This window comes from Suillus discolor (assembly GCF_016758755.1).
Source record: "Suillus discolor strain FC423 chromosome Unknown F5147scaffold_137, whole genome shotgun sequence".
NCBI classification, from domain to species: domain Eukaryota; kingdom Fungi; phylum Basidiomycota; class Agaricomycetes; order Boletales; family Suillaceae; genus Suillus; species Suillus discolor.
Genome location: NW_024541384.1, coordinates 48,699 through 74,004, shown reverse-complemented (window position 1 = coordinate 74,004; position 25,306 = coordinate 48,699). Strand labels below are relative to the sequence as shown.

Sequence of the window (25,306 nt, the reverse complement as noted above, 5' to 3'; positions counted from 1 at the left end):
CTACTTCCAGATATCAGTCTAGGAACACTGGCTCCTGGGTCTTTGACGTGCGGACTTGCAAAACACGAACGTGCTGCGACATATCAGCAGGAACTCGTGATACTCAGACTTGTTTACTTGTGAGCGTAGACGGCCAAATATAAATTCATTCATTCATTTGAATCAAACAGGAGTAACTCTAGTCCGTCATGTTCGGCGTTACCTCTTGAAGATACATTTGTTTCTTCTTTTAGTGCATTGTGTTCGGAAGATGTCTGACTCGCTAAGATAGAACGACGCCTCCGTCGACAGAAATCTGCAGTGTAGTGAATACCTTGAAAGTTAGGTGACCGGCACTGTACACTTACGCATTGCCCTGTCGCAGCGTTAAACAAGCTGCAGGGAATGAACGACAAAATAAGAGCTCACCTGTAATGAAATGCGCCTCTTTCGATGCCAAATAACTGACAATGCTTGCGATATCCTCTGGTTGACCATTATGTTTGATCGGCCGGTTCCCAATTAGCTGCACGATATGAGCTGACGGTACAGATACACGCGAGCATGAAGGGAACACAAACAGACCTGAGTAAGGTAATTCGTCGAATCTTCGTCTGCCAGGCTGACATTTCCAGATTGGTCAGAAATACTATCCACTAAGTTCGCGAAAGTGATCAGCTTCAAGCTACATACTATGTTCACGTGGAACGTACGTATCTGGGTTTGTATGACACCCGGCGCATAGGCGTTGACTGTGATATTATGTTTTCCAAGCTCAAGAGCTTGGCCAGGTTTAGTGATCATTCACACTCAAAGATGTTTCTGCTCACCAGCAGTCTGCGTCAATCCGCGGACAGCGAACTTGCTAGCGCAGTATGCAGCAGCTGATGGAAATCCTGCAGACAGCGCTCATGTCAGCCCTTCGAGCTCAACACAACACAACACGGAATAGCAGTCACCAATCTTTCCGGCAATTGAACTTGCGCCAATGATCCTGCCACCGCGACCCTGAGATATCATCTGTACTGCGGCATGTTTATAGCACAGGAAGACTCCGCGGGCGTTAACGGTGAACGTGCGTTCCCAGTCTTCAACAGTGGCTACACCATATAAGAGATTGCAGCGCATACTCGAATAGAACCTCTGAGCTTACTTTCCAAGACAGTATTGGCTCCTGGAATGCCAGCGTTGGCGACCATCTATAAAAGCATCATAAGCAAGCTTCCAGAAATGGAAGCTCAGGGTCCTACCACATCCAATCCGCTCAACTCTTTTACGGTGTCAGTGATCATGTTCTTCACTTCCTCTTCGATTGTCACATCCGCAATCACGATACACGCTTTGCGTCCCAATGCCTCGACTTCACTAGCAACAGCAGCCAGCTGCTCACTTTTCATAGGAATGTCGTTCAAGGCAATGTCGAAGCCATCCCTCGCAAGCCGCAGAGCGATACTGCGACCAATGCCCTGAGCAGATCCTGTGATGAGCGCGATCCCTTTGTGAGGCGACATGGTTATGGTAGAAGGTTATGAGCTTGCTACATCGAAAAAAGTGGTACCATCAGATTATATATCACAGGAATCCTAGCTCCTTTCGTATCGCTCGGAAGGTGGAAGACACTAACTACTCTTGGAATATCTTTTGCCGTAGAAGCCAATTGCGGCGACAAATCACGACAATGATCACGGCATCAGTTGATGGAGGCTTGAATGTCGGCGCCGTTGAGTGTGCTTCTGAGTCGATGCGGTAACTTGTATGCTACCAGTGGTTTCAAGCTGTTCCGGGTTGTAAGTCACGACCAAAAGTTTGGTCAGAGACTCCGACGGTGGCGGATGAGGCTTCGATAAAGGTGAACATTGTCTGAAAAGTTTTAGTCACCGAGAATTTCAGCTATTGTTACTCCTACTTTAACAGGCCAATTGCTATTGCGTCCGTGATGACCAGTCACAAAACTCTGCAAGAATCGTAGTTTCTGTTATCCCTGTTTCGAAAATAGGCCAGTTGCTGTTGTGTCCGTTGCGACCAGTCACCAAACCCTGCGAGAATTGTAGTTGTTATTCTAGCTTCGAAAACAGGCCGAACCGTCGTTGTTGTGCACCCACAATCAACGTTCAACGTGTGTAGAGTGTGCCAAAATGATAAAGAACTACTCACGTAATTCAATTAGCAGACAAATCCAGTGGCTCGCCTCGCGATGAGTCCGGACGACCGATTCGCTGAACATGATGACAAGAATTGGAAGAGGTCCAGCACAATCCAGCTTCTTCATCGGATATTCAAGTGATAGTGGATGATGTGAACGAATGATACCTGGTACTATGTTGTAGTGGCCAATGGAATATATACCTCGCCTGCATCAACTGCAGTCTGCAAGGGCGCAGGCTGCCTGCTTATCCGACAGAGCCACCGCCTGCATGGAATGATTGCGTACACCACGCTACATCGAGTTGACCCCCTATTGCTACTAGCCCAGTCCAACCCTTGCCGTTGGTCCTCCACGAATTCAATCGCTCACCACTCGAAGAAGCTTCCTGAAAAATTGTGTACCCACCACTACGGCTCCCTAGCCATGAACTTGGTGAGTTCGTCAACCAGCTTCTGAATGGGGCGCCGACGATGATTGTCAGGTCGGTTCTTAAAGAGGTAACAAGTTCGTCGTCGATGCGTTTAAAGGCCACCCCAACTATCTGTCCGAGAGGCAATGCCGCATCAGTACCCGTCAAAGAAATGCCGGAGTATCCTGTGAAACTGTAGACGAGGTCTATGCGGATGTTGCTCCCGGCCTGCTGGGCGGGTTGTACCTGGCAAGGAAGGAAAGAGCCGTCTCACAACGCGTCCAGACTGTTTCTCGGGTCCAATGGACCGCTAGCGGCGAGCGGAGTTTTAAAAACGGTAGACCCCCCTTGCCATAACAAATTAGCTGCCTCTCACATTAATCCTTCCATGTCTTCGTCACGAACCACAGAAGAGACCTACGAAGCACAGAATGATCAGCGACTAGATGAGTTGCATTCAAAGATACGAACACTGCGCGGAGTATGATTGATATTACTTCATTTCTACATACCTCTGAACGGTCTTCCAGGTCACCACAGACATCTACGATGATGCCGAAAGACAACATCTGGCTCTAGATGATACAGTACCTTAGTGATTCTCCTCTTCACTTTGAAACATATTAATATTTGCACGTAGGGAAACGCTTTCTCTAGCCTTTCAACATCCTTGTCTCAGTCCTCTCGACGAGCTGCGCAAGCATTCGGTCTCTCCGGCGCAGGCGGTGTTAGACAGATGCGGATAATAATGTATATTGTTGGCTCTTTTCTAGCACTCTGGATAGTTTGGAAAGTGAAGGGGATCTGGTGGGTCAGCGAAAGCGCATGAGCCGCTGTAGTTGCTCGTGAGTACTTTTTCGTGATTGACATTATTTCCGGTGCTAAATCGAACAAGCATCGACTCGTTTATATAGGACAATACACGTAATATCTATACCCTCACATGAATCAATGATAAAAGCAACAGGAATATTGAAAAGGGACTCCCTCCTGCTACGTAAGTTATGTATGCAGAAATTTGTCACGCAGACCTTTCAATATGGTTCCCATCTACAGATGCGTAGATATGTCACCTACAAGGTAATAACCCCGACACTCGATCTACTTGCACTTTGAGGTTGTACAACTGACTGCGTAAGGCTGACCGGCATCAACTTTCTGCCCTTCTCGAATACTGCGCACCCTGTGTGGCGTGGGGATCGAAATGACTGATTTGTGTGTACATTGTAGTTCTTCCGAGTTCTCATCTCGCGCTGATCACCTTCCTGAGATTATGCCGCAGCACACTAGATATACTGATTATAGACTCAATAAAACATACTCATTACTCATTCCTTAAATCTTGAAGGGAGAAGGTAAGAACTAGACTTGCAACGATCCGAATATGAAAACCTTTTGAATTTTCAGGAATACTACTGCGGAATCCCGAATCCACCACGTTGCCCCAACGAAGCTCAGGCGGCCAGGCCTGCGCTGCAGAGCAAAGATGGCACGCTTGAACACGAGTTATACAACATTGGCCTTGTATAGTCAGTCATGCAGCTCTACGGCCATGTTAGGTCTGTACGCGTGAGGCATATGATATAGGGTTTGCACAGGTCTCCTGGTTGTTCCATACGAATGCTAAGATCTTTCCGAGTCCCAGGTCCGAGGTCACATTCGATGATGAAAATCGTGACGAAAAGATTGCAGGAACGGCGGTGAAATCCAACAAGTTCACGGAGATTTGTCGAGGGCAATGGGAAATCCGAAAAGCAGACTGACAATAGCTAAGTGGGCACCCACTCTTCTGAGTTACACGTTCTGTCTAAGCCAGAGGTCTGAATGGACGACGGTAATTGAGCACCGACTAGATGTATGTTTATATGGACTCTGACTCGAAGTCTTTGCTAACGTCATACTCGAAGTGTTCTGATCCTCAAGCTTAAGACCTTCCCAGTAATTCGATCAGCACCACCACTGATCAGTCAGGGAATAAATCCTCAATTCGATATTGGAATCACACCATAGCATCTACAGGGAGTAGTAACATAGCAACTGTTTACAAGGCCTTCTCAGCCCATCCTCATTCCCCCATCGACAGAAATCTAGGAGAAAGCTCAGATCAGCTGTATGCAATAAAACAAATCGACCTACACATTGACCTGGAGACATCACATGCTACATGAGCAGGAGATAGGCGCAACAAAGGCATGAACTGACCGGTCATGAAGTGCGCTTCCTTCGATGCGAGATAGCTTACGATGCTAGCTATATCTTCAGGCTGTCCGATGTGCTTGATGGGGACATTCTCGACTAACTTATCGAGGTTGTGAAGAAAGCAGGTGTTCAGTATCTGGATAATGTTTGACACCGCGCTCTGCTCACCGACATATACCACTTCCTCGAGCTAGGATTGTCGATAAGTTGTTCATAATTTACGTTCCCAGACTCATCCAGCATGATCTCGACTAACTAGGAATCAGAGCTGAGAAATCGAAAATTAGTTCGACCTTACTCATATTAGTCTGTATCGGGCCCGGAGCATATGCATTGACAGTAATCCCATATTGGCCAAGTTCAACAGCTGTCAAGCGGTATTTATTAGAAGCTGTACATGCGACTATCTCAGGAATTACCTGCAGCTTGAGTGAGCCCTCGAATCGCAAATTTACTCGCTGTATATGAGGAGTTGTGGGCGAAGCCTATTTGGTCATCTGGATAAGAATGCTCAAGCAAATTCATGTCTATATGACGCACCCATTTTGCCCGCGATTGAGCTCGCACCAATGATTCGACCGCCACGTCCCTGTTCGATCATCTGTATTGCAGCATACTTGTAACATAGATAAGCTCCACGGGCGTTTACTGAGAGTGTGCGGTCCCATGACTCTACAGTCGCTAGCGGAGGACATGAGAAACCGTCAATCGTAGACTTTGACCGAGATAATCGTACATGACACAAGCGAGGCAAACTCCACCACTCCAGCATTCGCAACCATCTACACGATAAATATCCATGAAACATGTCTAGTGAGATAAGACGAGCGACTGACGACGTCCAGACCACCAAGTCTTGTAACGGCGTCATCGACCATCCCTTTGACTTGTTTGTCGACAGTCACGTCGGCGGGAACGACGCAGACTTGTCTCCCAAGACTTTCGATTTCAGTCGCTACCGCCTCCAGCTTAGCATCCTTGTTGGGTAGATCATTGAGGGCGACGTTAAAGCCATCCCGTGCAAGCCGAAGAGCGATGCCGCGACCGATTCCCTGAGCAGACCCTGTTATTAATGCAATACCTTTTGAGATAGACATGAACGTTATGATTGGGCGTAACCTGGCGCAGCGTACCTCTTGCGCACCTTTTACATATAAGGCTTCTATCACATGCTCCATGAGAATCGGACGGAGATGAGTTGAGCGCTAATAAGCCTTCAAGAGTGGGCCCGAGTCGGTACCCCATCAACTTCGATGTCTGGTCAGGAATTTGAAATTGCTGGTGTAATATGAAGCAAGGCTGTCATGGTAGCCGATCCAGACTCTTTGACGAGGAAGGAAGTGATCAGGCTCGTATTGGAGCATCCTTCATCTGGTGAGAAATACGTTCTTCCGGACTACTGTCATCAGAGAACCTGTGAACAAATGAGAATGATATTTAAAGTAATATATTGTTAAGCATCGCAACAATCAGCGTAAATTTGCCAACCGCTTTCACATGGGAATGTTTGGCATTGTCGAGGAAAGACCAATTTGCAAGTACACGGGCCTGGTAGCCCTATTTGCCTCGAGGACTTTTTCACTGGCACGGGTCTAGGAGACAATGTGCTCGCACAGGTTCATGCATTGGAATATGAGCCTGGTTTGAGAAGGACAAGGAAGGAGGTTGCAGCGTGCAGAACTACGAGACACTCGGGCGATGCTCATAAGTGAAGAGAACGGTGTCATTTGGCCTTTGCACAATATATTTTCGCTCGCTGCGGATGACTACCGAATGGGCGAGTAACTTGCTCTGGTAAAAAGTGTGAGTAACAGTAGACATTAATTCTCAACGAATAGTTTGTCTGTATCGACCGAATGTTCGACGAGTGTCGCTTTGAGTGGTATATTGCATAGAATAGTGATAATGTCCTGAGTTGTATTAAAGTAGGTATCACTGCTCGATGGACGCCGAGTTGCAATGAGATAGAAGGACCGGAGTCGCGCACGCAAAATGTTTGTTGGTAAACTGTTGCACAGAACCATGCATTATACGGAGCGCAAATACAGTTCCGAGGTACGTGAGAGTACATACGACTTCTCAATGCATAGATTTCCCAGTCTGTCGCTGAAAGACCATGTTTGTCGATGATTCGAACCTTGGTGTGGCGCTACAGGCATTCACAGTGGCAGTGCTAAACTGTAATTCGCGCAATCTTTGGCGCCTTCACAATCACACGCCTTTAGGCCTCCCAAGCCCCAAATTTCTGACGATCTTCTGAACTACTGAGCAACATCACAGTGTCTCAAGTTTTAGTTCGCGCAATTTTTCATGCCTTCGCAATCACGCTCCGTCCAGCCTCACAAGCCCCAAATTTCCGATGATCTTCTGAACTACTGAGCAACATCACAGTGTCTCAAGTTTTAGTTCGCGCAATTTTTCATGCCTTCGCAATCACGCTCCGTCCAGCCTCACAAGCCCCAAATTTCCGATGATCTTCTGAACTACTAAGCAACATCACAGTGTCTCAAGTTTTAGTTCGCGCAATTTTTCATGCCTTCGCAATCACGCTCCGTCCAGCCTCACAAGCCTCAAATTTCCGATGATCTTCTGAACTACTGAGCAACATCACAGTGTCTCAAGTTTTAGTTCGCGCAATTTTTCACGCCTTCACAATCACGCTCCGTCCGGCCTCCCAAGCCCCAAAATTCCGATGATCTTTTGAACTACTGAGCGACATCACAGTCTCTTAAGTTTTAGTTTGTCCAATCTTTCATACCTTCGCGATCATGCTCCGTCCGGCTTCCCAAGCCCAAAATTTCTGATGATCTTGTGAACTTAGGTTTTACTGCACTGATACTCGGTTGTCGCAACAGATACTAGACTATTATCATGGACGGAGACGGCAAATTTCTTTCAGCCAGGGAAGATTACCCTCCTAGGGACTTGAGAATAAGGAAAGTCAGCGTTGTGTTACCTGACATCTCAGCTCGAGATTATGAAACAGTGTGCTATCGATAATGTTTCGTTGGATGGATCATTGACATTTTAAATTAACAGTCCAACAAGCCGCAAAGTTATTAGGACGTTGGAGAGTCGTTTTCGGATCTCAGAGTATCAGCCTTATCATATTTATCTTGTTCTATTGCTACAGGACCATCGTAGTCTGACCACTGGCAAATTCTGATCGTTCATATTAAAATTGCCAGCCTTGTATCGCTGTGTCGTGCGCTGTCACACACTACATATATTAGAAAATAAGCACATCAAATTTATCTCACACGCAAATCAGGAAACATTAACATCACGATGGCATTAGTGACTGAGGGTATAATGTAGGATTGACATGATGCAGCGGGGTAAAGAGGATATAGTGATCAAAGCAAAGGCAATGTAGTGAGTAGAATGGGACGAGCAAACAAAAATGGCAAGTAACTAGTCGGAGTCGAATGAGGCATCCTCCATCTGCTGTCTCTGAGCAGCAAGACTATTAACAGACATGTTCTTGACAACATCCGGCGTTAGGTCCTGCCGATGATTTCTTCCGAAAACTTTTCTACACAGGAAGTTAGTGATCCAGAGGAGTCACTGTTAAGGTCGACGACTTACCTGGTCCACCAGTCAAGAAGCTTGTTCACCCTCGTTAGCGCAGCTGGACCTGGGGGATCCTCAAAAAAGTCTACGATATTGTTCCAAAACATTTGATAGTCGAAGTCTCCATCTACGGTACGCCAGGAGGTGATATTAGAAAGCGCGAATCGGATCTAGAGAATTGAATTTCAACTTCATGGTAAGAGCGAAGCATTGATACTTACTTGGCAAGCTGTATACGCGATTGCGCGCGGAGTTGCCTTCCTCATACCAATGATGGAGGCGACACAAGTCTTGACTCTGGCGTGATCTGAACGTCTCCGAGTGCGCCGGTTGTTCTCGAGGATATCAGCGCCATCGCCATCGCCATCCACTTCATTTGCAGAGGAAGGAGAAGTGAAGATGGCTTTGAAGCCCTGAAATGCAATGAGCTATGAGAAATCAGTCGGAAAAAAATATTTGCGACTCACCATAAGCAATAGCCTAGACTTGAAAAGGCCATGCTCCAGATTCTGAACGTCAGCTTCATAATTTTCATACATAAATGACGGCCATGAGTTTTCAGAGACGATGAAAGTAGTTGTACGATCACGAATGCCAGCCTTGACGCTAGATAACACATCAGTAACATCTGAGTGACGAGGACTATCCTTACATTGGGTCCTCCCAGCGCCATTCTGCTGGGCAGAGTAGTCTACCGCATGCATCGTTCACAAATCCTCGATGGTGTTTGTCATCTGGTCTGATGAGCGAAGCCGGACGACACTCGATATTGACCCATGAGGCCACGAGCTCTTTCAGAGTGCCCATGTCATCACCACGAGCTGAATCCGCGCCTCGCTTGAGCTACATTAACAATTAGCAAAGCAGCGTGACAAATATGCTGAAAGACACCTTGCGAAGCATATCTGCCGACTCCTCGAAATCAAGATCTGCCAGTTTCTCATGAAACCACGGCAATACCTTAGCAAGTTCGATATATCCGCGTTGAAGGCGGTTATGCCTGTTCATCGTTAGAAAAAAAATGGAAACATGAATATAGATGGTTACTCAATCGTGTTATCGCCGTCAATTTCTTCGCAACGCCGGTCATTCTCGGCAACCAGATCCTCTATTGGAGTGTAAAGGACAACCATCCTATGAAGGGCTCGTCCCTGCGAAACATAGTAGGTCGTTTTCCTTCGATCAGAAGTATTAAAATCGCTTTGAGAGTTCAAGAACGTGCACACCTTTGCTTTGTAGCTTTGTCTTGCTTCAAGTTTTCGACCTCCTCCATGAGGGCGGCAATTTTTCGCTTTGCCCGAGCTTGAGGAGACGTTGAGACACAGAGCGATGCCACTGGGGCAGGAGGAGAAAGATCACCCTCGCAGTCGTTCTCTGCCATTGGCATGTCAGAGAGCAAGAGGAATATTTTTGGGAAAGGAGAGAAGTGAGGAAATGGTGTGGGAAGTGAACGAAGGGTGAAAGCTCCTGCGAGGGTGTCTTATATACTCGCAGTCTACTGGTACGCCGATGACCTAATCTAAGCTGAAGACCTTGAATGAATTTATCTCGAATAAGCAGTGGAACGTTTCCCTTACTTGGTAACCCTGGAAGTGCTCCTCACGGAAACGCGAAATGACAGGCTGTGTCGTAACCTTTTGTGGTGGTCCAGTCACAACTAAGTTCTGGCACGAATAATTTCAATGACCTAATATAAAGCGGAGAAGTTGAATGAATTGGTCTCGAATAAGCAGCGGGACTATTGCCTTATTTGGTAATCCAGAAAATGTTCTTCGCACCCGAGGAAACACGCAGAATAATTTATCGGTCGTATCGGAAGCCTTTTTGGGGGTTAGTGCAAGGAACAGTGAAACTGAAGTGGTGGCGTACTAGAGCATAGGCTATAACTCAATGGGCCTTAGAAAAACGGCGATGATTCGAGTGTACGCCGTCAGGAATACCTGGTCGCAACTGCGAAGTTCAAAATGACACGTTCGAGACTGCAACATCGAGGACATCGAGTCCAACGAAGTGCTGACATGGAACGACTACTGGCAAGTCAGTCACTCGGCGACAGCTGCAGAAGTTAATGCCAACAGCTCACGGTGAGGTGTTTGAGCGTCCCCCGACTCGGAGTCGTTGGTTGTGTCCTTTCCGCGTCGAATCACATTTCGCCACGGGCCAAGCAAAGTACTCGTGAACTAAGGAGAAAATTAAGCATAAAGGTGCACGACGAAGCGTGCTTCGGCACCTTTAGTCCATCTCCTTCCGGACAATAACCGTGACGCGCAGCAACAACTATCGGAGCGAATGTTACTAAGCAAACGCGCCACGATGCTGCCAGCATCAGGTTTTGAAGGCCCATCTACCAAGTTGGAGTTGTAATAACAACCGAACTTTAAGAATAAAGTTCCTATACTAGCACTTAACGTTCCAAGAGGTAAAATTTTCGACCTTAGTAAGTATTAGTAATGCGCGAAAGTAACGCGAACAACTATTTCATCTGTTACCTAATCAGCTGGTTAACCAATGTTTACCATGTTTGTAGAACGGCTTATCAAACATTTCTGCCTTGCATTCCAGTAGCTTTCGACGGATGTGATTTTACTCAATCGATAATCTTCACGTGTTCAAGGGCAGAAGGCGGGAAATATCTTTATTTGAAGATGTACGTCTTATATCTTTTGCTCGCCTCACTGATCACAATGTCAGGCTGGCCTGAGAACGATGAGCAATCGCAGGCCGTTCACCACGATAATCATCCACATCATCATATCGACTATACCGCAGACCCTCTGATGGGATTACCAATCTATCCTGATCATCGTCACGATCAGGTAATCCATCGCTCATTTTTACTTCACCCTGGTCACAATGTGGCGGCCGCAGGCCCAGACTCAGTAAGTGATCTATGCCGAAACTCGAGTCTTGCTCATCGCAATCCGCTAGCAGGCCCAGGGCAGCCATCATGTACTAGAGATAGCGCATCCTGTACCCCGTCATGGCATTCCTTCGATTTTCTATACTGCCTGGCCAACATCGCAGTCTCCACACCCCCCACCGGCTACGCACTGGCATGCAGAAGGTGCTTCCATGCATCAAAACTACCCTGAGCACGCCGGGTCCAGTCAACAGGCCGAGACCACGGTACCAACGTTAAGCCTAGAACAATCGAACATATCATCATCCCAGTCTAGCGTTACCCTCGAGCCTCCCTCTTCTTATAATCTCGACGACATCACCCATCACGCAAAGCTCAGTTTCCAACGCGGTAAAGCTGGCCCCGCTCGTGCAATCTTCAAGACCGCTAAACTTGTCGGCATGGAGCGAGCCCAGCTTGCCAGGAAACGTCAAGCCGGCGCACCCCCTGCCACCGCCCAAAGCTCGTCCCTGCAATCATCTGAGGTTGACGAATCTGTAAAGATCGTCCCCGGATCAGGGACCAGAAAGGTGTTGGAATGTCTTCGAGGTGGAATGAGAACGACCGTTTTCGATAGCTCAATATTGCCCCCGATCGGTTCCCTTAGTGCAACGGTGGATTCTTCATGGCAAGCTGTGGCCAATGGACTCCAAGGTAAGTCTTTTCCAAAGCTCCGAATAAGATATGAGATTGATTGGAAACAGGAACCGACCAGGACTGGGCCATGGAGATGATGAATGACAAGAATTACGTTGACGAAAAGATGGGATCCGTGATCGATGAGGTATCGGAGGAGATATGTGGAGTGGCACGCATTTTCACGTATCAGTGTTACGGACTCGACTTTGGTGACATGGCTGTGCCGGTTACGAAGGCAGACATCGACCAACGCGCCAATCATATCCAAGGTCTGCTGAAAGACGGTGTATTCCTTTACGGTAAACTGTTCTCTGTAAGTCTAATACGAGTCTGGCCCACTAAATCAACACGCTGATATGTCCTTTGAGGTCGATGGAGCTGACCTTGGCACCATCGCATTCGCTAGCCCAGCCATCATCCGAATGGCTCGATACTTATTATGTGACAGCCCCCATCGCTATCACAGGTACATCTCCAATGGCAAGTACGGACCAATACTCGCAATGGCCGCTGTGGTCTGTGAGTGGGTACTGCACCAATACGAGACAGGTTACTTTGTGGAAAGCAGGTTTTTGCCGGAAGAGTGTATCCATAAAAACACCAATTACCTGAAGATGTTCGACAACATGGACGCCGAGGTGATTGCTATCCTTATCGCACATTTAACTAGCAATTCTGGTTTGACTCGAGCTTCACTCGTTACGTCTTAATATCTTCAAGTTCAAGTTGTTCCCCCAATTCTTACTGCATACGGTGACAGTGCCATGGTAGTCATATTGTACTTGTAGTCTCATGATCACAGATTTGTTTTTAGGAATTACTAGGGTATTCGGTTCGGTGACTGCAGGGTGTTTATTAAGTGAGTACGTACTATTCCGGCAGTTGAAGCTTTGAAGTTTTAGCAGCTCCGTAGTCATCGTCTAGTACCAAACACGGAAATCGAGTGATCGACAAGGCGCTAGGTCATTTCAGGCAATCATGCGTCTCGACTCATTTGGTGAAATTTCTAACTTTCCATTGAACTGTAATGATACTGACGAACTTTGATATAAAGGTCAGGTGGGCAAAATCACAGTCTACATTGACCATCCTTAGTGCGCGATGTCTCCCATCACTCGTACTCACAATGATCATGTCGATTCTGCTCGCCGGCGCTCTGCTCGCCAGCTCTCTCGTATTCAAACCACTGCGTATCCCCTTGGTGCACGTAAAGAACAGGCGCCGGAAGGGCAACTGACAAACCAGGAGCCCCTTGAGAAAGGTATTTGTCCAGTCGTTCTCAACGGTGACTTCGAATACTCACATCAACTTACTACTAGTCGAATTTCGGATTCCTTTGAACACCACCGATACAAACAAAACTACGACCTACGTCGACCATTTTTACGCTGAGTCAGACCTTAGTCCCCTAGATATGTTCGATTCTATGAGGGCCGCGATGAATCTCCCGAAGACCTATGAACATTTGGGCTGGCGCTTATCTACTGCCCGCCGTACGGACCCGCCGCATAGACTTTTGACATCCCAAGATATCAAGAGCGCCTTCAAAGCTGCGAGGGCGGAACAACTCTCCGGACGACAAAAGAAAAAAGTTGCAATTGAAGTCGTAAATACTGTACGTGCCCTACTAATTATAAGTTGCTCGCACGATATGAAAGTACCTTGTTGCAGCAGATGCCTGTGTTAAAAGGAACAACAAAGCAACATGCAAGTACTACGCGTTCTGCAGGTGAGCAGAACCATCTACCCAGCACATCCCAAAGTTTTGACGATGAAGCTTTTCGTATGTCACGTAAGGAAGGAGCTGCGTCCCTTCAGCATGTGCCAACGGAGCTCATATCGCCCATAATTCATAATCACGTTCACATCCCATCTGCAATCAACGACACATGGGCTTCCGAGTCTACTAATGGCGTACTTTCCTCACAACAACGTGACAGCTCCATGGCTCCTCGACCCCTCAAGAGGACATATGCACTCTACTTGGAGAGTGACGAGGACACCGGTGATGAGGAACCACCGCAAGGCATCAATGAAGTCCTTGCGAACATCCATTCTCGCTACCCTGATATGAACTTGCCGCAATATGTGAAAACGCTGAAGGAGCATGGCATATTTTATCTGCCCACCGCAACACATTTCAATAGTAGGTTTTATGTGGAAAAGGTTGGTATGTCGGAGGGCGCCGCATTCACATTTCACACTTTTATTTCTAAAGCTCACATGAAGGATGGGCGTGCGAAGGCGAGAAGCAAGGCGAAAGGGAAAAACAGGGCACGAGCCTCTGACAACAAAGAAAATTTTCATGCTCACTAACGCTCTCAAATAACTTAAATATACCATCACTTCATTCTTCGTGTGTCACATTCAAGTTATATAGTATAGTATCGCCATAACTAGTTATTAGTAGCGAAGCGCTGAGTAGTACATACGGTACTACTAGTACTGGGCATTTTGCAATACCATCGGAAGATTCCGGATTGAAATTCAAAGCAGTCACTCGGAAGCGGACTCCAACAAATCTGCCATCCTCCATACTAGTCCTTGCCATAGTAGTGCATCTTTTGATTATCATGGTTGACTGTGCTCTCAGGGTTACAGTGAGAGCTGATTTTCATTCTAGTTCACATTTCAATGTACCTGTCATATGGCGGACCAATAATCCCCAACTTCAACCACCACAGCACCGTGCCAATGGCAAACCCTTCTCACCAATGGGATTTTACGGATGGGAGAATTGGCAAAGACATTAGTATAATCGATAACCTTCACGTGTTCAAGGGCAGAAGGCGGGAAATATCTTTATTTGAAGATGTACGTCTTATATCTTTTGCTCGCCTCACTGATCACAATGTCAGGCTGGCCTGAGGACAATCGCAGGCCGATAATCATCCATATTATTATATCGACTATACCGCAGGCCCTCTGATGCGATTGCATAATCCACACGAAACAATACTGACGATCTAATGAAGGCCTCCCCACCACGCCGGTGCCCACACCCGCTCCCGTGCTCCCTCCCATTACAGCTGCAGTCACCGGACTCAACAACCTCATGCTAATAGTCTTCAACAGCCGCTGCAGGAAGCGGACCCTAGAGTACAGGTTTTGCCAATGAAGGGTTTCTTGTGGGGTACGTATCATCAGCTAGATGTTCAAGGCTTCCTGGACGACGTGGAGAATATTTCATGGAATCAGTCAAATCCATATCTACACTTTATCTCGCACCTTCCTATGGATGTCCTGGGCGAGCAGCTAGCTCTCAGCACGACTATTACGCTGCACACCAGAACAATCCTGGCTGTTCAAATACGGTCGCATTTCAATGAGTTATCTAATGCACGACTGGGTATGGGATGTAGGTGATCTTATTCCACAGACTAACTATCCCTATCTGACACACGATAGCGTATTTCCGCATCTCCTGAGCATCGGGCTCGGTGCAAGCTGAGCGTCATCGCACAAGCCGTTTCTGAGTTCAATCACACCATTGACCCACGGTTGTTGGTACCATATAATAGCCATTTCTATCCTGATGCTACGAACCCTGCATATTCTTTAAAGACTGAAAACAGGCGCAGAGGTACACCATTCATAGCGGGTACATTCAGACCATTAGAGCATCAGGTACCTGTCAGTTTTACTGCATATTTAAATTACTGACGTCATGTGCAGATCATTCAGCTAGGTATGCTGGACAAATGGGATTACTGCCTACGGAAACTCTTTGTCCTGACGTCTACAGGACGCTGTTGGGTATGATCAGAGTTCACTTTGAATCGTGAAAAAAATCATTGACCTTCCTTTAGTCATCTAGCACCTGGATCAGATACTTTGAGGTCCTACCTCGCGGGCGATGACGTTCCACCTGATCAGAGGACTGACATGATGAAGAGCATCGGACTGGGCTGCTGTTGTCGGCGCCTTTGACCGGTGGCCCTTCGCACCTGAGGTGGATTCCTATATCTTGACCTTGGCACTGGCTAATACCAAGGTCCAGAGGTTTTCACGTACGTTTTCAGTCCTTTTGTACGTTCCTCAACTTACCCCTTTTCTTCAAATGCAGTTTCATCCAGGGCTCGACACTCGCATTCAGGAGCAACGCTAGCGCAAATAATCGCTATCCTTTTCCGGTATGTGATCGGATATACCACTTCATTGTACCTTCTGATGTATCAGTGGACATACCATGTAGGACAGCAGCAGTCTACCATCTTGGACTCTACCGAGAGAAGGTCAGCCTTCAACCAGTCGAATGTGAGATTCGAAGTCAATTTCCCGTATGACATGTGGGCTGATTACTGTCGCAGACTATTCGAAGCTCCCTCCAGTCCCTCCGATAGACACATGTTTCATTCTCAATCCTTTGGTTGCCACCGGTGGTACTGCATGTGCTGCCCTTGTCATGATCATAGACTGGGGAGTTGCTAGTAAGAGCGTTACGTTACATGACAGTGAAGCACTACTTACAGTTTGACAGTATCAAAGATTAAGTTGCTGGCTGTACTCGGATCAGAAGAAGGACTCAACACGCTGAATATCCTGAATTAGAGGTCTCGTTCCTTTTGTTATCCGCACAACAAGAATCCTTTTATTGTGCGCTGGACACGTGCTCTTCTGAGGCTCAACCAGTATACGACACGAACACTCAAGTTCCAGGGTTCCATGTACGTAGAGTGATTGAATTGACGCGTTCGTGTCCTCACAATCTCATAGCCCATACCCAAACCCGACAACATCAAATGGATTGCCCTGAGCTCTGCCGGTGCAGGTTTGATTGTTGTCCTGACTTGTTGCAATTCTTTGGTCCGTCAGTCGATTACGCAACGGTGGTGACTTGGAAAAATCAGGCTGCCGGAAAACGAAGCTTCGAAGTTCATGGCAGACCATGTCCCCGCATCCCTCCATTTTTCGAATATATCTTACTTTCTTGGCAACCGCATTATCCTCGACAAAATTCCTGGGGCGTTTGCAATCGGACCGTTATCTTCACCATTCATCAGCCTCGCAGTAACATTGTCGCCTTGTTTGATCGTCTTGTCCTCCTGGCTCATGGGAAAATGGTGTATTCTGGAGACTTTGCCTAATGCCAAGAATACTTCGCTAGCATCGACCAGCCATGTCCACCAGGGTTTAATATCTCAGTGAGTAGTGTTATGATTCTACGGTACTGCGCGACTGACCTCTGTCATAGTCGACATAACAGTGCATGCTGGACTTGGACCACGAAGCCCGGACTCCCCTTTTAATGATGCTCAACAACCTTTTACATGAGGAGTGTGCCGTTGGTGTATCATCTGTACGATCAGAAGGTCGTCCTTCCACTGCGGTGGAGGAATAAACTGAGCTCCAAACACATGGCATCTCTTTCACATCCTCATCAAACGCAAGACCTCGGAGCTCCTGGAAGCTGTCCGAAGCTCACCATCTGGTAACAGCACCTCAACTCCCAAACTTGCGCAGCTTGTCGAGGCGTATTCTACGAGTGAAGTTGCACAGTCGATCAAGGCCGAGATGAAGGATGTCGCTACTGCACAGCGGGGAGCTGATGCGTCACACGCGGATGGTGAACTGCGAGATGTTGTGGTTGAAAAATCTTACTGCGGGATCGGAAAAGAGCCAGTTGGGGAATGCAGTTGACGATTTTGAGCGGTCGGGCGTAAAAATCTCTACCGTGATCTGGCATTACTGGCAGTTCAATATCTATCCTGCGTCGTACTGGCTTGTGAGCCATCACCTTTTTTGTGATTTCATATATTCATATACCTTTTCTCAGTGATCTGTGGCCTCTTTGTTTATAACATCAGCAATGACATCGCAGGCTTCCAGAACCGGACTACGTGGAGCAACAGATCGGACACGAGCAGTTCATATGGGCGGGCGATGATGCACTGATTTATGCTGGTAATGTGAGGGATGTTGGTGGCAGTTACTCGTATTCCAAAGGTGCATTAGCATTAGCAGTTTCATCAACGCACTATGAACTTGTTTTTCATAGACATGCAGGTGTCCATCGGGGTATCTACGCGATCTTCCAGCGCAACTCGACGACGGGCGTGGAAAAGACGCTTGTTGACGCCTTCCCTGGTGGTGCAAGCCGGCCTATACTCTCGCGTGATGGACACACACTTGCATTCCTGCGCCGTGTGAGGGATAAGGAAGCACTCGTATAAGTGAGTGGTGATTTACTTATGATGTTCCTTCAGAGTTCGTGTAATCTCTCCAGTGTTCTTAATCACCATAGTTCTTGCATCGATATCCTTGTATACGTGTACTATAACTGACATTCCTTCGACAGGGATCTTAATACGGGCACTCTGCATCATATCTGGCATGGGCTCACCTACGACCTCTCCACAATCTACGCGCCGATGGGTACATACCCGTCCTTTGCATTCACGCCCTCTTCGTCCTCGCCGGGTATCATCATCTGGGCTGCTGGGCAGATGTGGCATGTCCCATTGGCGTATAACTCAGAGGGGGAACTTGTCGCTGCGGCCACAGCCACTAACAACATAAACCTTACGCCAAAGGTGATCCCGTTCACAGTGCAGATCTCGAAGAAACTCGCGGAAACTCGGCGTATGAAGACTGATGTACGCAAGTTCGAATCAGGCCCACAGCGCGTGCGTGCCTTCACCCAGCTCGCGCTGGATGAATCTGGCGAGCATGCAGTATTTGCAGGCGCAGGCCAGACATGGGTGCAGGTGCTTGGAGACTCCCTCATCAATCCGACTACCTTGGACCCCATCGATGATGCCAACTTCGTTGAGACTTCGAAGCCTGCCCAGCGCATTCCGCACCTACACTCCTCTGCAGTATACTACTCACCTTCCTTCGTTCCTGCGTCTTCATTCATTTTGCACCCACGCTGGGATAATATAATACACATGTCTCATCCCTTGAGCTGGTCGCTGGACTCCCTAAAGGTCGGTGGTTTGGTGCTGTCTTAAGCAGATCCGCAGCAAACGGCGCGCGGACAGTTGTTCTAGTGAAGACGGGTGGAGATGTGTTGACTGGTGACGTGGTGGCTACTGCACAAACTGGAGTCTGGGTTGGAGAGATCACGCTTCCGTCCCATTCATACTCCCAAGGCACGGCCGAACTGACCAACTTGCGCTATGTCCAAAGTAGTATCGACCCTTCTGATGTCGTCAAGCTATCGTTTGGTGAGTAGTCTTGTGACAGTTTATTTTATTTGACTGATAGGATTCAGGCCTTTTCTTCTTCACATTGTCGCTCTTCGGCTTCTCATGCTTATCTAGCCTTATCATTCGCGAACGAGCGAGTCCTTTTCATGCGTGAAAGGTAGGGAGATTCTTACAAAACATGTTTCCCGCACTCATTCCATATATATCAGAGCAAATGTTACTATTCGACCTTCACTTACTTCTCTTCAAAGGTAACATCAATTTGATCATACCATATTTGTTTTCTAATTTGGCCCTTGGTCAGGTTTTGTTTGATATCCTGCCACTCCGCTCGGTGCCTCCAATTGTCTTTGGTGGCATTGTTTACGGCCTAGTTGGTTTCGTGCCCACAGTTCCGGCTTTTTGGAAGTTTATATTGTCGCTCATGCTATTCAATCTGATAGTAACAGCAAGCGTGATCCTTCTATTGTGAATAGCATTTGCCAGTACCAACATGGCTAGCTTAGTTGGCACCTTGGTCATGCTTTTCAAGTGAGCCATCCTACGTATCTAAATGCCGGCAGTGTCGCAGCCTCCTCTTCACAGGCCTCCTGATCAACAGGGACACTGTCACACCCGCTTTGCAGTGGTTGCATATTGCTTCATTCTTCCACGCTACTTTCGAGTCACCGGTGCGTGCCTATCAAATCACATACTTTGGCAACTTCACCAATCTTAATGCAGGCACGTCTATGTTACAGAGTACCACCTTGCGTCGAGATCCACCCAAGAGACGCGGGCGATATGCCCAGGCTACGTAAGTCTCCTCCAGACCATGCTTGCTGCTCACTGACTCCCTGATTCAAACCAACAGTGATGCGACCACTATCATTCATGCTTCACTATAAGCAAAGAACCCAATCATGGCGTGGACTTTCAGCATGATGAAGTGGTCAAGAGCCGTGAGGGGTGAGGGGTGAAAAAAGATGCTTTCTGACAATTGTGAATGTTGTCGTGGTGTGCGTGTCCATTTTTTGAAAAATCGTTACTCAATCTCCTCCTTTGTCCACCGAAGGCTATCGTCACATCCGCTATTTTCCGCCATCCCTGCGCGTCTATTGTTATCATCATACCTAATTGCTACATAGTAATGCCTTATTTCACTGGCGTGCACGATGCCTCGGACCTTCTAGTGGACGCGAGACACGAACCATACACAGATATTCCTCTATCTTCAGAAGAGCCAGATGTTTTGATCTCTCCGCCACGCTCTCCTAGTAGACTTGACTTCTTTCATGAAGAAGGCGGCGCTGTTGGTTGCTCTGAATCAGATGTAGACGCAGAACTGCCGCTTTCGAGGGTCAAGTGGGCACGCAACCTCTTCCGTAGCGGCCCAGCACTCGCGAAATTCAGGGAGGAGGAGGACAGCGACGACGAGCCTCTCATTGGTCTACCAATCCTCCACGTGAATGACCACAGCACCAATTCCCAGACAAACTTCGAAGACGAGCTCCAATGCGTCCCATTCCCACCTTCACTTCAGACAGTCACCATGGAGCCATTGGCACCAGAACCTGTTCGCCATGCGACACTTCCACAAGAAACAAAGGTGCAAACTCCAACTCCTGTGTCACGTCCCCACTCGCAGCGTCTGAACTACCCTCACTGCGGATTTTCACGAAGTGCCTTGTTGCATCAAAAGTCTTTCTGGACAGCGCGCTATGACGAATGGTTGGAATGGCAGGCCAAAGAAGTGAAATGGCGAATAGACCACACTATATGCGCACAAGACCCTGGAGGCGCATATACTGCCATCACGCTCATGGATAGTCACTTATTCTGGACTGAGGTCTAATTGTAACGTCTAGTTCTAAAAGGTTATCCACCCCACAGGTAGTTTCTTTGACACCAAACGCTTTCCAGCCCCTGCCTCGACCTGTGACTAGGCGTGGACAGTGGGAACAGGGAACTCCTATTCTTCGCCAGCTTTAAGCGAGCGTGAAGAATCGTACCATTTTGTTGCAACAACCTTATCCCCTGAAGAATGCCAGCGCGGGTTAGACACCCAATTGTACGTCTCATTCGTGATGCGCTGCGCTATACTTCCATGAGCATTCTGCCTTGACAGAGAAGTAAGTGATATTACTCACCATTCACCCTTCCCTCTCAGACTGCAAGGAAAACCGCGAAGACATCGAACACTACAAGAAAGAGATATCATGACATCAGCACCATTGGTATCGTGCCAAGACACCATCCGGCTACTGGGACATCGGTTTCCCTGACACACAAGAGACATCAACCGACGTGCCGCAGAGATTTATGCACAGAAATTGATAGAGGTTGAAAACGAAGCACGGTATGCTAACATCCATATTCTCCAGACTTCTCTAAATTGACTGCATCGCGTAGGAGCGGCAAGGGACTATGTCTATTCCGTGCTATCATCGACCCTGATCAGCGTTCCTTCGCACCAGCCTAATCGCCTTGTCGATCCTGTCATACTTCTTCCTCGCCAACGGATCCGCGTTCAGGTAAGGACTATCCAAGTTAGTGAGCGCGCGTGGTGATCGAACTAATTACACACCTTATTTTCCTCCTGAAGCCCGGGACCGATGGCCAAATCACAACTACAATAACGTTCCCCACCTCCCCCTTCTTTGGAATCCGACAACTATCCTGTGGATGGACGATCAGTAAGGAACAAGCCATCGTATCGACACTTACAGGGTTCTGCGGTCCCATCGACACTTCTATACCGTGATATGGATTGATATTGCGGTTTGGGATTGTCGATGAGCGCCGTCTTGAAGGGCACCCTTTTAGGTATTGATTAAGTAATCACCCGGAATCTGAACTTTGAAGTTCTCGCTGCAGGTGTCTTCATCAGTCACCCCATTGCCAGAAAGTGAGTGGTGGAGCTACCGTTCGCCATTTGCGATGAACTTACATTCATTTGATTAGCAACAAATGGCTCAACACGTACTGACGCAGTTTGAAGACCATCCTGATGCATGGACAAGGGTTCCTGACATTTGGAGAGATCCTCATTCCCGCAGTCAAAGGTACTGTGTTAACTAATCTGCAGTTCCTAGAAGCCCCCTGACTTTAGGAATGTGACGCTCAAATGTCTAGCGGAGATTGCTGGATTGAACGTGGGCCCAGAATATGATCCAAAATTTGTCATATTGTTTGCCATGGTCATGACCTCCGTCAATCGCTCCTTCTACCAACATCGCTGCGGCATATTCTTCAGCATCAGACGCCGGTCAGGAGCTCGTTCTTAACCTCGCCCTCTTCCTCTCCAACTTCTTGTCCACCCATCTATGCGCTGGCGAGACCGAGGCGAACCGTGATGTTCTGTTAAATGCACATCTTTACATGGTCAAGATCTCCCAAGTTGACGAGCAAGTCGATAGTTGCGTACGTACGATTGCCGATTCGTTAATGATCAGAGGTCCTGGTAGTATCACCGGCACGACAGGTTCCGATTGGGCGCTTGGCTAATAGCATTTAGTTGGCAACGTGATACTTCGCTAATGTGGGTTCTGGTTGTGCTTGAAAGTAAATTTCCACTGTATGTAGACTCGAGGATTGTAATATACGATGTTAATGATTATCGAATTGAAGGTCCTACTTACTAGCTAGTACGCCATCAACATGCCTGCCTTTTTCGGCACAAATATCTGCTAAGTTTCCCATCCGTCAAACCAAGTATTGTCCGCTGAGAGAAGCTGTGATTCGTGTGAAAACCTACCTTGACCGTCGTCTTCTTGAACTCAGAGTTGCCAGCATTCCAGCATTCATCAGAAAACTACAATGGCCCTGTATAGCTCCTATAGCTCCGGAGGAAAATCTACTACCACACTGGCCCCTAATACTAGTACTCCCAGTGACTTTCCTCCAATTGATGATATGAAACGTGACTGTCACGTAACATGACTCTGCTGTAGTGACACGTTGTTTCTGTTTGTATTTATTTATAACCTTCCTTGTCACTGAAAGCACTGAACTTTCATATTTCATACTCCGGGCTCGCCAAGTTTCCGAGTCGACGCTCCATAACCATCATGCCCTTGATGTTCAAGACCTCAATGTGAAACTTCCACACATTTCATAGTTTTCCAACACAAATGGACTTTCTGTCACTAGGTTCGAATTCGTAATCCAAAATTTCATAATGATTCAGGCCTTTCAGAATAGATTATCAATGTGGCACACTAATTTGGTTCAGAAGTTTGGAGTTTGAACGTTGGACTGCGGATTTCACGCCGCAGTTCGGGCAAATTTTTCCCTGCGGCCTTGTAAGTCTACGGTGGCTGAACGTTCCCAAGGCTTGAATACTGGTACACCCCAAAGGTAAGCGTAACATTTCCAGCTATAGTAAGTGCCCTTAGTTTCACAATTTGTGGTGTGATCATACGAATGACAAAGGTATGGTGCGGTAATACCAAACTCGGATCATTCACAAATACTTTATAAGTATGTGATCACAGCTTCCTGCACTTCAAGGGCAATCGATGAATTACTAACTGTAGTCACCGCGGGAGCCAGTCGTTTTAGAAGTCCGCTTATATTCTCACACTAGTATTGAAAGGTGTCGAAATCAGACAAAGACACGGTCAACATTCACCAAGATCCTTACGCTCCTTGTGGCAATGCCTCTCCACTATCAATGATGTCCTCACCTAGTGTTTCACCTAGTGTTCCTCCTATTTCTCACATACTCGACTCTAGTGATAATCAATCCTTGCACGACGGTGCTCATCATATCCAGCGTCGTCGCAATAAGTCTAGTAGGGGAATGAGAACCATAGACCCCAGCTCTACTAGAGTTGCATGCCTTCCACCCGTGATATATCATATGTCATGCTATGCAAAACGTGCTAGCTCAAGATTCAAGCCCTATCAGCCGGGAAAGCATGTTCCTACAGCCCTTGAGAACTGTTTCTTGGCGAAAAACATCCTGAAGCGCAATGAGGCTGATATCAGTCTGATAGATGTCCAGCAGGTATATTAGCTTCATTTGTACCGCACATCCGGTCATTGACATATCATCATACTAGGGCAAAGAAATCTTCAAAAGGGGCGTGTGGCACATGTCAAACGCGACTCTGCAGTCAGCTGCCATAGCAAAGCGAGCTGATGCTGAAAGCAAGCGTTTGCATGCTCTCGCAACAGCGTGGGACCTTGAGTCAACTGAAAGACATGCTGTACTCCTTCAAATGATTCTCAAGGAGAACACGGAACGTTATCTTGATAGCCTTGCAGAGGCAACCTTCTTCGAATCAGCGATGGTCAAACGTTCCCATCAGCAGCTCGAAGATGATGCAGACTTCACTATCGCTGCGTATACTAATGACATCACGGCACACAGTATGGCGGACAAGCAGCTTGATCATTTAGAAGAGATTGGTGCTGAGCGGAACTTGTCTTTGGAGGACCCTGTCGGCACGGATTCGGAAGATGTTGAGCATCGCTTCAATAAATACTTGGATTCCATCATAGGAGATGGGAATAATATGATCACAGTTGCCTGAGGTGAGGTGAATGTTATATACTGCAGTGTTCTGCAATATTGATCGCGATCGTAGTTCAAATGGCAGTACAAATAGACCACCCTGGGTATCATGCATGTCAGCGATGTACATCCCATCATTCCCCTTTCCAAGTATGTACAACACTATTTTCCCTTGCAGCAGCAGCAGAAGAAGAAGAAGAGCAGCTTTACCAGTACTGCATCATCATTCACTACCATTGACCAGGACACGGTCACGATTCTTAAGCGATGATGATAGTACAAGATGTACCCTATAGTAGTACATCAATAACTTATCATTACTATTTGGAAGTGATCACGGCAATACAGCGAGAGTCGGTGACATCAGCTGGGATTCTTTTCCGTGCTCGCTGTCCCGTTCAAAGTTCATTTTATCCTGAACTCAGCGGGAGTAGTGTTTTCCTAGCAGTCACTGCCTGCCTGATATGGCCCTTCGCGTCACGCTGAGTGACTTGTTTGTTATACATCGGCCTGGTCAGTGACCGTCTCACTATACATGATCCAATTACTGAGATCAACTTGAATGTGCAATGCGCATTTTTGAACGTTTCTGGATTGGCTTATTCTTTTTTCTTCTAATCATGATGGTGTCTTGTGGCGCACTGGGTTGTTCTTGGGAAAGGGCCACTGACAACCGAGGACTCAGCAGGCATCGCGCGACATGCCGTTTCTATAAGAAATCTAGCACTCTAGCTAGCCATAGGAGACAAGAACGGGCGAGAGAGGCCGTTTCTTCAAGCTTGGTTCTGCCTCGTTCAGGCAATGCCGCGTC

General features: G+C 47.3%; 9 protein-coding genes across 9 annotated transcripts; 6 read left to right on the top strand and 3 right to left on the bottom strand.

The window, feature by feature from the left end:
* Positions 1-132: 132 nt before the first annotated feature.
* F5147DRAFT_69916 (uncharacterized protein) lies at positions 133-1,893 on the bottom strand. Its single transcript, XM_041437600.1, has 10 exons — positions 1,886-1,893; positions 1,230-1,839; positions 1,133-1,178; positions 939-1,079; positions 810-875; positions 693-761; positions 565-635; positions 409-505; positions 348-355; positions 133-295 (listed from the first exon to the last, which is right to left on the bottom strand). Exons 2-10 carry the CDS (start codon positions 1,488-1,490, stop codon positions 263-265), a joined length of 792 nt encoding a protein of 263 aa, XP_041285087.1. The 5' UTR covers positions 1,491-1,839; positions 1,886-1,893; the 3' UTR covers positions 133-262.
* A 994-nt stretch (positions 1,894-2,887) lies between these two features.
* Positions 2,888-3,802, top strand: F5147DRAFT_728437 (uncharacterized protein). Its single transcript, XM_041439328.1, has 6 exons — positions 2,888-3,015; positions 3,065-3,121; positions 3,175-3,379; positions 3,430-3,531; positions 3,591-3,614; positions 3,674-3,802. The coding sequence occupies exons 1-3, from the start codon at positions 2,923-2,925 to the stop codon at positions 3,361-3,363; spliced, it is 339 nt and encodes a 112-aa protein (XP_041285086.1). The 5' UTR covers positions 2,888-2,922; the 3' UTR covers positions 3,364-3,379; positions 3,430-3,531; positions 3,591-3,614; positions 3,674-3,802.
* A 692-nt stretch (positions 3,803-4,494) lies between these two features.
* F5147DRAFT_644506 (uncharacterized protein) lies at positions 4,495-6,138 on the bottom strand. The gene is made up of 9 exons (XM_041433143.1): positions 5,867-6,138; positions 5,570-5,814; positions 5,470-5,515; positions 5,274-5,414; positions 5,153-5,218; positions 5,032-5,100; positions 4,902-4,984; positions 4,737-4,833; positions 4,495-4,678 (listed from the first exon to the last, which is right to left on the bottom strand). Exons 1-9 carry the CDS (start codon positions 5,976-5,978, stop codon positions 4,548-4,550), a joined length of 990 nt encoding a protein of 329 aa, XP_041285085.1. The 5' UTR covers positions 5,979-6,138; the 3' UTR covers positions 4,495-4,547.
* Positions 6,139-8,147: 2,009 nt separating this feature from the next.
* On the bottom strand, positions 8,148-9,693 carry F5147DRAFT_781461 (uncharacterized protein; the record flags this gene model as incomplete). The annotated part of the gene is made up of 8 exons (XM_041442643.1): positions 8,148-8,268; positions 8,322-8,476; positions 8,528-8,719; positions 8,774-8,912; positions 8,959-9,149; positions 9,198-9,306; positions 9,354-9,482; positions 9,533-9,693. 8 exons carry the CDS (start codon positions 9,691-9,693, stop codon positions 8,148-8,150), a joined length of 1,197 nt encoding a protein of 398 aa, XP_041285084.1.
* A 1,297-nt stretch (positions 9,694-10,990) lies between these two features.
* Positions 10,991-12,554, top strand: F5147DRAFT_781460 (uncharacterized protein; the record flags this gene model as incomplete). The annotated part of the gene is made up of 4 exons (XM_041442642.1): positions 10,991-11,185; positions 11,238-11,859; positions 11,910-12,157; positions 12,213-12,554. The coding sequence occupies 4 exons, from the start codon at positions 10,991-10,993 to the stop codon at positions 12,552-12,554; spliced, it is 1,407 nt and encodes a 468-aa protein (XP_041285083.1).
* Positions 12,555-12,945: 391 nt separating this feature from the next.
* On the top strand, positions 12,946-14,160 carry F5147DRAFT_781459 (uncharacterized protein; the record flags this gene model as incomplete). Its single annotated transcript, XM_041442641.1, has 3 exons — positions 12,946-13,105; positions 13,164-13,459; positions 13,516-14,160. The coding sequence occupies 3 exons, from the start codon at positions 12,946-12,948 to the stop codon at positions 14,158-14,160; spliced, it is 1,101 nt and encodes a 366-aa protein (XP_041285082.1).
* A 757-nt stretch (positions 14,161-14,917) lies between these two features.
* F5147DRAFT_790992 (uncharacterized protein) lies at positions 14,918-19,149 on the top strand (the record flags this gene model as incomplete). The annotated part of the gene is made up of 19 exons (XM_041443061.1): positions 14,918-15,202; positions 15,253-15,471; positions 15,520-15,595; positions 15,662-15,683; positions 15,739-15,854; positions 15,911-15,977; positions 16,040-16,101; positions 16,155-16,274; positions 16,396-16,511; positions 16,561-16,615; positions 16,660-16,907; positions 16,962-16,988; positions 17,051-17,173; positions 17,236-17,410; positions 17,674-17,990; positions 18,051-18,115; positions 18,143-18,780; positions 18,837-19,013; positions 19,061-19,149. The coding sequence occupies exons 1-19, from the start codon at positions 15,170-15,172 to the stop codon at positions 19,147-19,149; spliced, it is 2,745 nt and encodes a 914-aa protein (XP_041285081.1). The 5' UTR covers positions 14,918-15,169.
* Positions 19,150-20,040: 891 nt separating this feature from the next.
* F5147DRAFT_790989 (uncharacterized protein) lies at positions 20,041-20,829 on the top strand (the record flags this gene model as incomplete). The annotated part of the gene is made up of 1 exon (XM_041443060.1): positions 20,041-20,829. Exon 1 carries the CDS (start codon positions 20,125-20,127, stop codon positions 20,827-20,829), a length of 705 nt encoding a protein of 234 aa, XP_041285080.1. The 5' UTR covers positions 20,041-20,124.
* Positions 20,830-23,652: 2,823 nt separating this feature from the next.
* Positions 23,653-24,514, top strand: F5147DRAFT_781456 (uncharacterized protein; the record flags this gene model as incomplete). Its single annotated transcript, XM_041442640.1, has 2 exons — positions 23,653-23,985; positions 24,041-24,514. The coding sequence occupies 2 exons, from the start codon at positions 23,653-23,655 to the stop codon at positions 24,512-24,514; spliced, it is 807 nt and encodes a 268-aa protein (XP_041285079.1).
* Positions 24,515-25,306: the final 792 nt, after the last annotated feature.